The sequence below is a fragment of the Protomyctophum bolini genome, assembly GCF_963924005.1.
Source record: "Protomyctophum bolini genome assembly, chromosome: 7".
In the NCBI taxonomy this organism is placed as follows: domain Eukaryota; kingdom Metazoa; phylum Chordata; class Actinopteri; order Myctophiformes; family Myctophidae; genus Protomyctophum; species Protomyctophum bolini.
In genome coordinates this window covers 47219782-47232558 of record NC_137868.1, presented here as the reverse complement: position 1 = coordinate 47232558, position 12777 = coordinate 47219782, and the positions used below count along the sequence as shown (strand labels likewise).

Sequence of the window (12777 nt, the reverse complement as noted above, 5' to 3'; positions counted from 1 at the left end):
CAGTCTCTTAAAGGCATCTCAACCATTATATAACACAGTGTCCATATTATTAGAACATAACATTCCCCCCCCCCCCCCTCAAAAGAACAAACAGCATAATCCTCCCCCCCAACTGAAAACCAACCATAACAGTCTTCCTCTCTTTTTTTTTTTTTTTTTTTTTTTTTAAACTGAAAGCATCATCAAAATAGCAGAACAACAATAGGAATGCAAAATGTACTAGACAAGAGTCAGTCATGAAAACACTGGCAAACTAAGCATGGTAACTTGTGACATAGTCCTGCAAGGCAGCAGGGCGAACCCTGACCCGAACTGGCCTCGGTTCCGGCGCTGCGGGAGGAGGGACAGGGACAGGGGGTGGAACGGGGACTGGAGGCGGGCCAGGATCAGCGCCCATGGTGTAGGGGAATGGTGACAGGGTTGGTGCTGTGGCCGTGTGCCCGGAGAGGGGCGCAGGGACCTTCTTCAGCCTACCAGCATGCCACCGTGAGCCGTCGTCGAGCAGGAACGTGGCAGGGCCCAGACGGCGTCTGACCTGTCTAGGCTGGGACCAGAATGAGGCCATCTTGTTGTGTCGTTGCGGCCGTCGAGTCCTGACCCAGTCGGAGACTTGAAGAGATGGTGGCTTCGCCCTGCGTTTCTTGTCCACCTTCTCCTTCGTCACCTGCTGCCGTGCGGCAACAGTCTCCCGGATCTTGGCCAGGGAGGGCCTGGGAAAGTTTCCATGCGGTGTCCGGAGCCTGTGCAGTGGCAGTTCCAATTCTCGGCCGAGCATCAGAAACGCTGGTGACACTCCAGTGGTGGAGTGTTGGCTTGCTCTGTAGTGCAACAAAGTCTGATTGAGTGCCTCTTCGAATACACAGCCTTGGGTCAGGTGTGCACGGATCCCGTTCTTCAGTGTTGCGTTGAAACGCTCTACTCCACCATTGGCCTGTGGGTGGTAGAAAGCGGTTCGGATGTGTTTGACACCCCTGCTGGCAAGAAAGCCAGAGAACTCTGCAGATGTCATCTGAGGCCCGTTATCAGTTGTCACAGCCCGAGGCACGCCCCAGCGTCCAAAGAGGCCATCCAGTACAAGGTCAAGGTCAAGGTAAACTTTATTGTCCACAAGGGAAATTTGTTTTGGGCTTTCACCCCAGCTGCAGCCACACATAAAACATCAAAGACAACAAAAATACATTACAGAGGAAGACACAACATTACACAATTGCACACATTATGTGGATTATCAGGCCGAATCATGGCGTGCGACGTCACTGTCCCCACCGGCACCACCTCCGGCCACTTGGAGTGGAGATCATAGATGACCACCAGGAAGCGCTGGTGGTGAGGAACACCACGGCCATGGATTTCCCCACAGATGTCCAGCTGTACATGTTCCCAGGGGCGGGAAGGCCAGGGAAGTGGCTGTAGGGGAGGGGTCGAGGGTGGCCCGGTTTTCCCACTGAGGAGGCAAGCTGAGCAGTCCTGGACCAGATGTTCTATATCTCGGTCGATGGCCGGCCACCACACGAGCTCACGGCACCGCTGCTTGAGTTTCACAATTCCCAAGTGACCTTCATGTGCCATCGACAGCACACGAGCACGTAGAGTGCTTGGGATAACTGTGCAGAGCCCCCTTGAGACACACGTGTCTGCCCAGCAGGAGAGCTCGTCCTTCACTCTAGAAAATGGCTTCAACTCTTCAGGAACGCGGGGCGGCCAGCCGTTCCTGATGTACGTGCACAGCTTGGACAGTATCGGATCCCTGTCCGATTCAGTTTTCAGCTCCTCCAGTGTGATTACTGGCTCCAACGGTGCATAGAGCGCTTGGATGAGAGACGGTTCTTCGTCGTATGAAGGGACAAAAGGAGTCGGGGCTGGGATGGAGCGAGAAAGGAGGTCTGCCACCACGTTGTCCCTGCCTGGTGTGAAGATGAGGTCATAATGGTACTGTCGGAGACGTTCCGCCCAACGATGGAGCCGGAGAGGCTTGTGACCTGAACCTGACGTCGAGAGTACAGTTGTGAGGGCCTGGTGGTCTGTCCTGATGGCGAAATGACGGCCATAGAGATACATGTGCCATCGTTCACATGCCCACACACAGGCCAAAGCCTCACGTTCGCCCACAGAGTACCGCTGTTCTGTGGGTGTCAGGGCCCGAGATGCAAAGGCAATTGGCCTCTCCACACCATCGTGAAGCTGAGACAGGACGGCTCCAACTGCAGCGGCGGAGGCGTCGCAGGTGACGAAGGTGGGGCTGGGGAGGCTGAAATGGGCGAGGACCGGTGGTGAAGTTAACTGTGTTTTCAGCATGGAAAAGGACTCAACGCACTGCGGTGACCAGACCCAGGGCTCCTCCTTCTTCAGGAGTCGGCGGAGAGGTGCTGTCGTGTGTGAGTAGTTGGGCAGGAAACGCAAATAATAAGCGGTCATCCCCAGGAACGAGGCGACCTGCGTGGCGGAGGTCGGTTCTGGGATGCGCTGTATTGCCTCAACGTTGGAAGAGAGAGGTGCAATGCCCTCGGCTGAGAGGTGGAACCCAATGAAGTCTACAGTCGGCACTGAGAAGAGACATTTCTCGCTGTTCAGGGTCACGTGATGCTTGGTGAGAGCCTCAAACACTCTGTGTAGACGGGCATCGTGAGTGGCTTGGTCTTCCCCGTGCACCACGATGTCATCGAGATAAAAAACTGTCCCTGGAACCCCAGCGAGAACCGTGGACATGACCTTTTGGAAGCAGCTGGGGGCAGAGCTGAGACCAAAGGGCATGCGTGTGTACCTGAAGACCCCAGCGTGTGTCACAAACGCTGTCAGGTCCCGGCTGGCTGGGTGAAGGGGAACTTGCAGGTAGCCCTGGCGCAAATCCAACTTTGAGAAAACCGTTGAGCCATGGAAGAGAGTGGTGAGCTCCTCAGCTGTGGGTAGAGGGTATTTGTCTGGGATGACAGCTTTGTTGACCTGTCGCAGATCCACACAGACCCGGAGACCACCTGATTTTTTCTGTGCGACCACCAGGTTTGAGATCCAAGGCGATGCATTAATTGACTCGATGATGCCCTCCTCCAGCAGTGAGGTGAGCTCGGCGGTGACACCCTCTCGGAAGGCGAGTGGCAGCCGCCTGAGGGGCTGAATAACTGGTTTCACCGCAGGGTCAACTAGAGGCCGGTGAGCAAATGCTGCAAAGCAGCCCAGGCCGTCAAACAGCGCTGGCCACTGCTGGTGAGTCGTCGGGGAGACATGCAGTATAGCCCTTCCACTATTGTCCATTAGAGAGAAGCCCAACTTCATGAAGAGATCCAGGCCAAGGAGGTTCGTTCCCCGCCGTGCAACATGAAAGGGAAAAGAGGGAATGTGTGTCGTACCATAGCAGACAGGCAGGTCAAGGGTGCCCACCATCTCAATGGCAGAATTTGCATACCCCCGCAAGCTTGTGGACGGGGGTCCTAGCGGCATGTGGGAAAATAATTTCCTGTATGTGTCCAGATTCAGGAGCGACGCTGCGGCCGCAGTATCCAGGATGAGTGGTAGATCAACCTCCCCCAGCTGTACTGTGCAGGTCTTGAACGACACATGTGTGGAACGGATGTTACTAATTTCTGTGTATCCAGAACCAGACTGGGGAAACCTGTCCTGCTGTGACACATTGCCTGGAGCCGAACGACAAACTTTAGCAAAATGATTCAGTTTAGAACAGTTTCTGCAAGCCTGTCCACGGGCAGGGCACTGTGATGCCCTAGTTGCATGGGAATTAGATCCACAATTGGCGCAATTGCGTCTGGGGGCCACACTGGGGCGCTGTCTACTCATATGTTGCACAGGCAGGCTGCCGTCGTCAGTGGCCAAGTATATCTATTGGATACTCTAAGAGTTCACATACTGTGGACCTTTTAGGGCTTTGCATTTGATTAGGGCTTGTGCAGAGCACACTGGCACTTTTGACATGCAAACGTTATCAACATCTGTCTTCACTCATTTGTTGATGTGATTTCTCCTCCATGATATCCTAGTAGTGACAGAGAAAGAGAGAGAGACTGATATTACCAGTAAGACGGGGGGTCAGATCAACATATGGAATGAATTCTGTACTGGCCATATAGTATGGAGTGTGTCTTTGAGTGTACAGGGTTTGATGAGGTCAGATCAACATAGGGAATGTCAGAACAGGTCAGCGCCGTATAATGGAGATCTAAGGGTGACAGCAGGGGCAGTGTCTTGAGTGTACAGGGTTCGATGAGGGCCCAGGTGAGAATTCTACTAATAACTTTGGGGTGAGCCTGTGTCTAGAGTTTGAATGGACAGGTATCAGTCAAAGGGAGACATCGAAGAGGAAGTATGGGTAAGGTCAACATATGGAACAGGTCAGCTCCATATATGGAGATCTAAAGGTTTGAGGTCAGATGTAGAGTTGCTGGCCGGCTCCATATATGTAGATCTATAGGTGATGATCCAGTCTTCTCCCTGTGTGGCTATCCAGGGTTTGATGTGTCGTGTCATGATCTTCATATATGGAGATGGCCATATATGGTGGCGTGGCGTGACACAAGGCGTGACAATGACGGGAAATGCAGGTTTTAATATCATGTTTTCGCGTATGTGGGCGTTGAGCGTGCCTATGTCAGCGAGTCTCTCTTGTCAGAGCGTACGTGTGGTGCAAAGCTGCCGTCGTTTGGTTTTAGCGCACAGACCACACACCACAGATCAGATATGGAAATAGACACCATAATTTGTATGTGGCATGCGGGCTCTCGTCTTAGCCACAGCAATGCTCTTCAATTTTCAACTTCACAAAGCATTTTAACCAAAGGGAGCCATTATTATTCCCCAAACTTTATTTAATCTCGAATCATCTTTAAACGGGCCTTGCCACTTAATCATGTGGAAAACAGTGCTTAGGAACTGGCTTACAATAATGTTAACGCTGGGACATAATGGGGTATTAATTTGGAGGCTTGTGGTTGCCCTCCGTCTGTTACTGTGTGGTTTGAGCTGACAGCCTCTCCTCTCCCATTCTCTTCCTCTGTGTTTACAGTCTATTACAGAGCACTAGTCAACTTCACCGACTCCCTGGTCTACGGACCGGAGCTGGAAGACATCTTCTCGCCGGCGTTCATCGAGATCTCCGATGCGGTGGTGGACACGGTAGGCCATTTTCATTTCCCCGAACGACTCCTTAAACACCCGCACAGACAGAGCAGCAGCAGATCCTCACACACACACACACACACACACACACACACACACACCGTGCTATCCACCATATAAAAAGGAGCCATTTTGTTCTTAATGTCACACCCACTTCACACCACCCCAAATGTGACCTAAAAATGACCACCATGTGAATATAGTCCACTCTCACATGCAGCTATAGTTGCCATTACATATCATCAGCGGTCCGGTTGTTAAAGGACCACTTCACCACTTTTCAACCTAACTTTAATAGGTCCTCACTAATAATCATGAAAAAGAATGGCGCAATTCTTTTCTACTCTTTCTGTGTCTCATATAGGAGGGCTGTGGGCAGTTCAGAAACCGTCTTCCAGTGACATCATAGATTGGGAATACAAGCTTTGTTTAAAAAAATGATCTGCATAATGATGATGTCACTGGAAAACGGTTTCTGAACTAGCCCACAGCCCTCCTATGAGACACAGACTAGAGTAGAAAAAATGGTGCCATTTTATCAGGATTATTAGTGAGGACCTATTATAATATGAAGATAGGTTGAAAAGTGGTGAAGTGGTCCTTTAACTTGAACGAAATGTTGTATATAATGAACGAGGATACTTTCACCTTTTTTTACTGACTCATCCATATACGATTCATGACTTCCTCGGCAGTTGTCTCTAAAAACAAATAACCCCCTGGATTAGTTTCCATAAACTCTTCCCTCTCTGTGTGTGTCTTTTCTCATCCACAGCTGGAGTCAGAGTACAACAGGATCTCAGGCGTCCAGACGGTCAGCGTTGTCCTCATCAAGTAAGAGAAACACAAAGCCTGGAAATCAGACCCTTCATGTGGGAAACATTCCAGCTGTGTGCTTCTGCCTTAAATGCCTTATTATAGTCTTACCCTGGTCAGATGATCCCTTTCTCTCCATTCCCAAACACGGTATGGAGTGTCAGCTCAGCAATGCAGACCTGTACTTTAATACTTGAAGTGAGTCAGAGGAGCACATGCAAGAGGATAAATAGACGTTGTTTAGTCAGTTATATGTCATTTGATAGTACCATTGCATTACAATTTACAATTTAGCAGACTCTCTTAATCCAGAGCGACTTACATTAAGCAAGTACAAAAAAGTATGGGAATACATCACAATATATAAAAAGCATTTATCATGAAACATGCGTAAGCTAAGAACATAACAGTGGAATATATATATATAATGAAACTATACAAACTATACATATAAACTATACTATGCTATACTACTATGAAGTGCTATGACTACATACAATGCAATTATAGTGCTGTCTACATAACATGCTATAAGTCTGTATCAAATGCCTGTCTGTATATCAAATGCTATCTAAGTCTACAAAAGTGCTATCGAAGTGCATTGTGATCCTGATCTGGAAATACACATAAAACACTGATCAGTGCTATAAGATAGTACACTAAAGTACATAGATCATTCCCAGTTCTGGACCCCTCCACAACCCAGAACCTATATAATTTGATCTGTGCTTGCTCTCCTTATATAGGAAGATGATAAGAGAGGATGGCGTGGACACGTTCGTGGAGCTGGACGTGGGCTCCGATTACAACAGCAACGACGAGCAGATCCGCAGCGTGCTGTACGGCGTGGTGAAGGAGGGCGCCATCGCTTCCTACGTCACGTCAGTCATGGGCTTCCAGTTCAGGCGGCTGGGAGAAGGTGAGGACCTATATCGAATATACTGGACAACTCCCCCCCGGTGCTTGCCCTGTTTTTCCTCCTGGGATTTTCACCAGTGAGGGGGATAACTTTGTAATATGCTATTCTTTTTGGAAAAATATAAAAAGATACTCCTGTGGAAAGGCTATATTATTTTACCTTTATTATTGACCCTATAAACAATTTAGTATTATTTAGTATAGGTTTTGCACACTCAAATGGTACCTCGTCAGATAAATCCCCACATATCCTACAACAACTTCTGTGAACAGACTTCACTGTAGTAGCTTTTCATAAATTATATTTGTACTTAGGCTGTCTGCTGTCATGAAAGTTTATAGTTAGAGAAATTCAAAGTCCAGCCGTCCGCTGTCCAGCCTCTCCCACCCCTCACTGGGGAAAATTCTGGGAGGAAAACAGAAACGGGGTGAGATGTCTTGTTACCCCTAATATCAGCTCTCCAGCAAAGTGGAAATGTGTTTATTATTTGAGTGCAGCGGACCATTTTACGCAGCTCTGGCTGTGTGTTATACGATACAGTTTCTCAGTTCGTGTTGTCTGTCTTCAGCAGTGCATCAGTTTGAGAAAGGTGGTTTCCATAACAAGTCTCTGTGATTTTTAGCTCAAGCTCCACCCCCTGTGGAACCTATGGCGGCGCCAGGTTTGTACACGATGCCATGCCTGCTGCACGGTGACTGTAAATACTGGATGACGCTTTTTTGATGGCCTCTACTTTTGGACATGTGTCACCAGTGGTCATGTGACCTGAGGAATGTTTATGCATGAAAGCAGCTTCGTAGAGTAGACAGTCGGAATATGGCCAAATTACAAACATTTGGCTCCAACCGTACGTAGGCTAATAGGATGGGTCTTTGCATGGCATGAGTCTTATTATCAGCTTTTTTTATTTGGTTGGTGTGTTATTTCGTCCACAATGTTCCATGCACTTGTAAATATTAGGCAGACTGTTATAGTGTGAGAAAACGGCATGCTTTTTATGTGTTATGTGCTGCATTTCGGTCAGGTTTTTAGATGCGACAGAATATCTAAAGCAATGAGATGTATGCAAAAATGATTGACAACTATCTGCACAGTGTACCAAGATGTTGACAGTGAAATATTGAAAGCATAAGTTACTATTCTCATGATTCTAACTCATCAACTATCTAATTATAGTTGTGTCAACGATATAGAGCTGACTGGGGGGTAATACTAATACTGGTATTATTCCCCCTAATGTGTGCCGACACATTTGCATCATGACGAGGTCGCTGCCATATTATAGTGTCTTGGCTCGCTGGTAGTTTTGGCTTGCAAAACTATACTCTCGAACCCCCGTTCCCCTTTGCCCGCATATTCCCCCCCCCCCCCAGTAACCCCCAGCATCAGGCCCTGCATGGCGGATGAGCACAAGTGTGGTGATGGAACATGTATCCTGATGGAATACCTGTGTGACAACAGACCTGATTGCAGAGACATGAGCGATGAGACCAATTGCGGTGGTGAGTAGCTTTTGGGGGTTGGCTGGCAGGCAGTTCGTACAAAAAAACAGCTACAGCATGGAGTCGGCTCAGAATTTGCACGTGGAATGATGTCTGTGTGACTTTTCCGTGTTCTTCCCGAAATTACAGTGCGGCTTTATCTGGCTTTATATGAGAAGGTTGGGATGTTAATCGGGGGTTCATTTTCAGATGTGAAACGACCACCAAGTCCAGTCTCCCCCACCTCTCCTGCTGTCGCACCCCCCACCAAGAAGGTTGTGCGTCCCCCCGGCCCCCCGGGGCCCTGTAGGGTAGATCAGGCCACGTGTCCGAATGGAGAGTGTATCCCACGCGACTACCTCTGTGACGGGGAACGGGACTGCAACGATGGCAGCGACGAGTTAAGATGTGGTGAGTATTAACCCATTTTGTGTGGAAACCGAGTGGCGCGCTACAAGCTTGTAGGTCTGCTATTTTTCAAAAATCGTAAAAATGTGGCGCAAATCTTTGAATATATATTCTTTCAAAGTGAATGTTTTTAACTCGGGTCTAAATGGATTAAGGACACAGATGTGACCAGATTTGACTGAGAGACTGCCATCACGCAAATTACAGCTTTTCACCAGCTTTAGCTTTTAGCTTTTTAGTTAATAGCACAGGCAGACTGACAGACGAGCATGTCTGAAATAAGTGTCAGAGCTGAAATCGACATGTAAATATGAAATAAATGCTTCAACATGTAGCTAGGTGTAATGTTAGAGACCACAGAAGTGAACCTTTCAAGCCTGTTTTCTCAACTCGTTCTGCAAGACATTACTCTGTAAGCCATATCTCCAAAACTGGTGTGTCAAACTGAACAACCAATAAGTATGTCAATTTGAAGCTATGATTCCCTGCTTTCATATGACATAAAAAAAAAAAACGAAAATTCAAAAACATCCAATGGCAGTCCCTCAGTCAGATTTAGTCACAAAATGTGCACATATGGCATGATGTTGTGGGCGCCATGGACGCGTACCCACATACCCAGATGTCAACGCACCCATCCACAGCCCTTTACCTCTATCTACAGGTACTCCCTCGCCCTGTGAGCCCAACGAGTTCAAGTGTAAAAACGGCCGGTGCGCCCTGAAGCTATGGCGCTGCGACGGAGATAATGACTGCGACGACAACTCGGATGAAACTGACTGCCGTGAGTCTAAAGTTGTTTATCTGGTCTTTTGTCGGGTTGTGGCTTAAAAAAAGAAATAGGTAAGATCAGAAGCTATAAGGTCAACCCCGCTTACTCTGTCCGTATACTGGTTGAGCATTAGTAGTAGAGCATTCGCAGAAAGGAAATGCATGGCCGAAATTTGTTTTCGCACTGGTGTGAAGGCAACACCAGGGACCTACAGGGGAGGTAATTGCATTCACGTGAGCCTAATTAGACATGGGACACACAGGTGAATGCAATTGACTGGTATAGCACGGAACCAGCAGAGGTATAGCTCTCCCGGATTTGTTGAGAACCTTGACTCTTGAGTAACAAAGCAGTTTGTCTTAATGGGACTAGTATTAGTATTAGTATTTTACGTCATTGAAATGTGTGGCATTATTAAGGCACATTATTAACCCACATCTCTGTATTCTATCATGACAGCCACAAAGGGCCCTGGTGACACGTGTGCCCCCGAGCAGTTTGTGTGTCTGAGTGATCGCACCTGCATCCCATCGAGCAACCAGTGTGATGAGGAGCCAGATTGCCCTGACCGCTCTGATGAATATGCCTGCAGTAAGTCAATGCAGAAATGCACTGTTTTATTTGCACGCACACACACACACACACACACACACACACACACACGCAACCCCCCCCCACACACACACACACACACACACACACACACACACACACACACACACACACACACACACGCACACACACACACACACACACACACACACACACCACAACTTCAAGTTTATTGTCACTTGAGGAGCTGATTATGTGGGTGTGTCCCAAGTGAATGTGACACACAAGTCAAACAGTATTCTCCTGTTGGTATTTACTTTAGACATTAGTCTTTAGACTTAATTTGTCCATTGATTGGTACAGTACCTCATTAGCATTACATTGAATTACACGCGTAGTAAAGTAACCTTTCCAGGTTCTGTCCTTAATCCCCTGATTGTACTACTACTATCTCTCTCCATCTCTCTCTGTGTATATGTCTCTCTTTTCTCTCTCTCTCTCTCTCTCTCTCTCTCTCTTACACACACACACACACACACACACACACACACACGCACACACACACACGCACGCACACACACACACACACACACACACACACACACACACACACACACACACACACACACACATTCTGCTCCTCAATACAAAGGCTTGCATGTGACTTCACTCCCAAAAGACAAACTTTTGGTACTGAAATTCTGCATTTCTCAATCATGATGACTTGAGACAGCTTCCATCAGAATCTATGGTTGGAACTGTGATGAAGAGGATTCTATGCTTTTTATCTGGGATTTACACCAGCTGTGAAGCTGTCAAAACTTGAATATTTACACCTCTGTGGAGAGAGAAGTCGAATTCTCTTGAGTTGAACTAAAGTAAACTTTTCTATATCAAAATATTTTAATTTTGGTAGTATAACTTGATATATTTCAGTTAGAATGTAAATATCTTATAATGGAAGATATTAACAGTTTTTAGGTGCATTTCATGCACAAACTATTCAATGATGAGCCTAGTTATTGAATGCTTACTTCAATCCAATCCACTTATTTTATAAAACACTTTTAAAACAACAGTGTTGAAACAGTGCTGTACACTAAAGTTAGGGTTAGGGTTAAAAAGTTAAAATATAACTTGTAGTTATATTATACTTGTAGTAGTTATATATGTTGGTAAGGATCTCCATACTCATTTTGGCAGATGTATTCATGTAAATACAGGTACACACTCACAGAACCAACAGAGAGTATAGAAATGTTGGGTGTGAGTGACACACACAACAATTTCATTGCTTTAGAGACCCAAGTCGACACCGCCTTGAACTCATTGCTAAATTAAAGGACCACTTCACCACTTCTCAAACTATCTTATGTCCTCACTAATAATCATAAAAAATGGCGCAATGCTTTTCTACTCGGTCTGTGTCTCATAGGAGGGCTGTGGGCAGTCCAGAAACCGTCTTCCAGTGACATCATCGATGGGGAATCCAAGCTAATAGAAACTGCAGGCTTTCTAGTCCTGAAAAGTTGTAATGCGAAAATGGAAGCCATCGTTCTCACGAAAATGAAAATCTAAACATTTTTGTAAAAAAATCTTGTTTTTAAAAAAAAATCTGCCTAATGATGATGTCACTGGAAGACGGTTTCTAAACTGCCCACAGCCCTCCTATGAGACACAGACTGAGTAGAACAAAATCGTGCCATTTTATCATGATTATTAGTGAGGACCTATTATATGAAGATAGGTTGAAAAGTGGTGAAGTCGTCCTTTAAGCTTCCAGCACGATGCAGTTAAGGCAGGGTCCATCTGAACTCGGTATAGTTGGAAGAATCCCTGTTTCTCTGCTCTGATTAATGACTACAAAGGAAACTCCGGCAAGGCAACAATCTCCACACGGTCACGTATTTGAGTCAAACAATTGTCCAGTAAGGGCAGAATCCGTTTTACCGGCCCGGCAGGCCGGCCGGTAAACAGGGCCGGCCGGTCCTTAAAAGGGTCGGCCGGTCCTTAAAAGGGCCGGCCGGTAAAAAGGGCCGGTAAAAAGGGCCGGTAAAAAGGGCCGGTAAAAAGGGCCGGCCGGTCCTTAAAAGGGCCGGCCGGTCCTTAAAAGGGCCGGCCGGTCCTTAAAAGGGCCGGCCGGTCTTAAAAGGGCCGGCCGGTCTTAAAAGGGCCGGCCGGTCCTTAAAAGGGCCGGCCGGTTGTAAAAAGGGCCGGCCGGTCGTTTTAAGGGTCGGCCGGCCGGATTTTTTTTTTTTTTTTTTTTTTTTTTTTTTCCCAAGTTAATTTTTTTTTTTTGGTAACTCTGTCATTTCTCAACCGTTTTGGATGGGGGTGGTCTCATTTGAATCGTGCCGCCCCCCCGGGGGCATCCTTGGGGGTCTCAAAGTTGGGGGACCCCCCGGGACCCCCAGGGACCCCCAAATGGTAACTCTGTCATTTCTCTACCGTTTTGGATGGGGGTGGTCTCATTTGAATCGTGTTGCGTTCCCGGGGGCGTCTTTGGGGGTCTCAAGGTTCGGGGACCCCCCGGGGACCCCCAGGGACCCCCAAATGGTAACTCTGTCATTTCTCTACGGTTTTGGATGGGGGTGGTCTCATTTGAATCGTGTTGCGTTCCCGGGGGCGTCTTTGGGGGTCTCAAGGTTCGGGGACCCCCCGGGGACCCCCAAATGGTAACTCTGTCATTTCTCTACCGTTTTGGA

At 47.5% G+C, this 12777-nt stretch overlaps 1 protein-coding gene across 1 annotated transcript in view; it reads left to right on the top strand.

Moving 5' to 3' along the window:
• Positions 1-3382: 3382 nt before the first annotated feature.
• The window catches only part of LOC308318774 (basement membrane-specific heparan sulfate proteoglycan core protein-like), a gene marked incomplete at both ends in the record, with an annotated part of 21148 nt that continues 11753 nt past the window's right edge, over positions 3383-12777 (top strand). The window contains 8 exons of the mRNA XM_080768403.1: positions 3383-3506; positions 5012-5121; positions 5900-5958; positions 6687-6859; positions 8233-8361; positions 8551-8751; positions 9413-9532; positions 9980-10111. Coding sequence (XP_080624529.1) covers positions 3383-3506; positions 5012-5121; positions 5900-5958; positions 6687-6859; positions 8233-8361; positions 8551-8751; positions 9413-9532; positions 9980-10111 — 1048 coding nt within the window. The remainder of the gene's footprint in view (positions 3507-5011; positions 5122-5899; positions 5959-6686; positions 6860-8232; positions 8362-8550; positions 8752-9412; positions 9533-9979; positions 10112-12777) is intronic.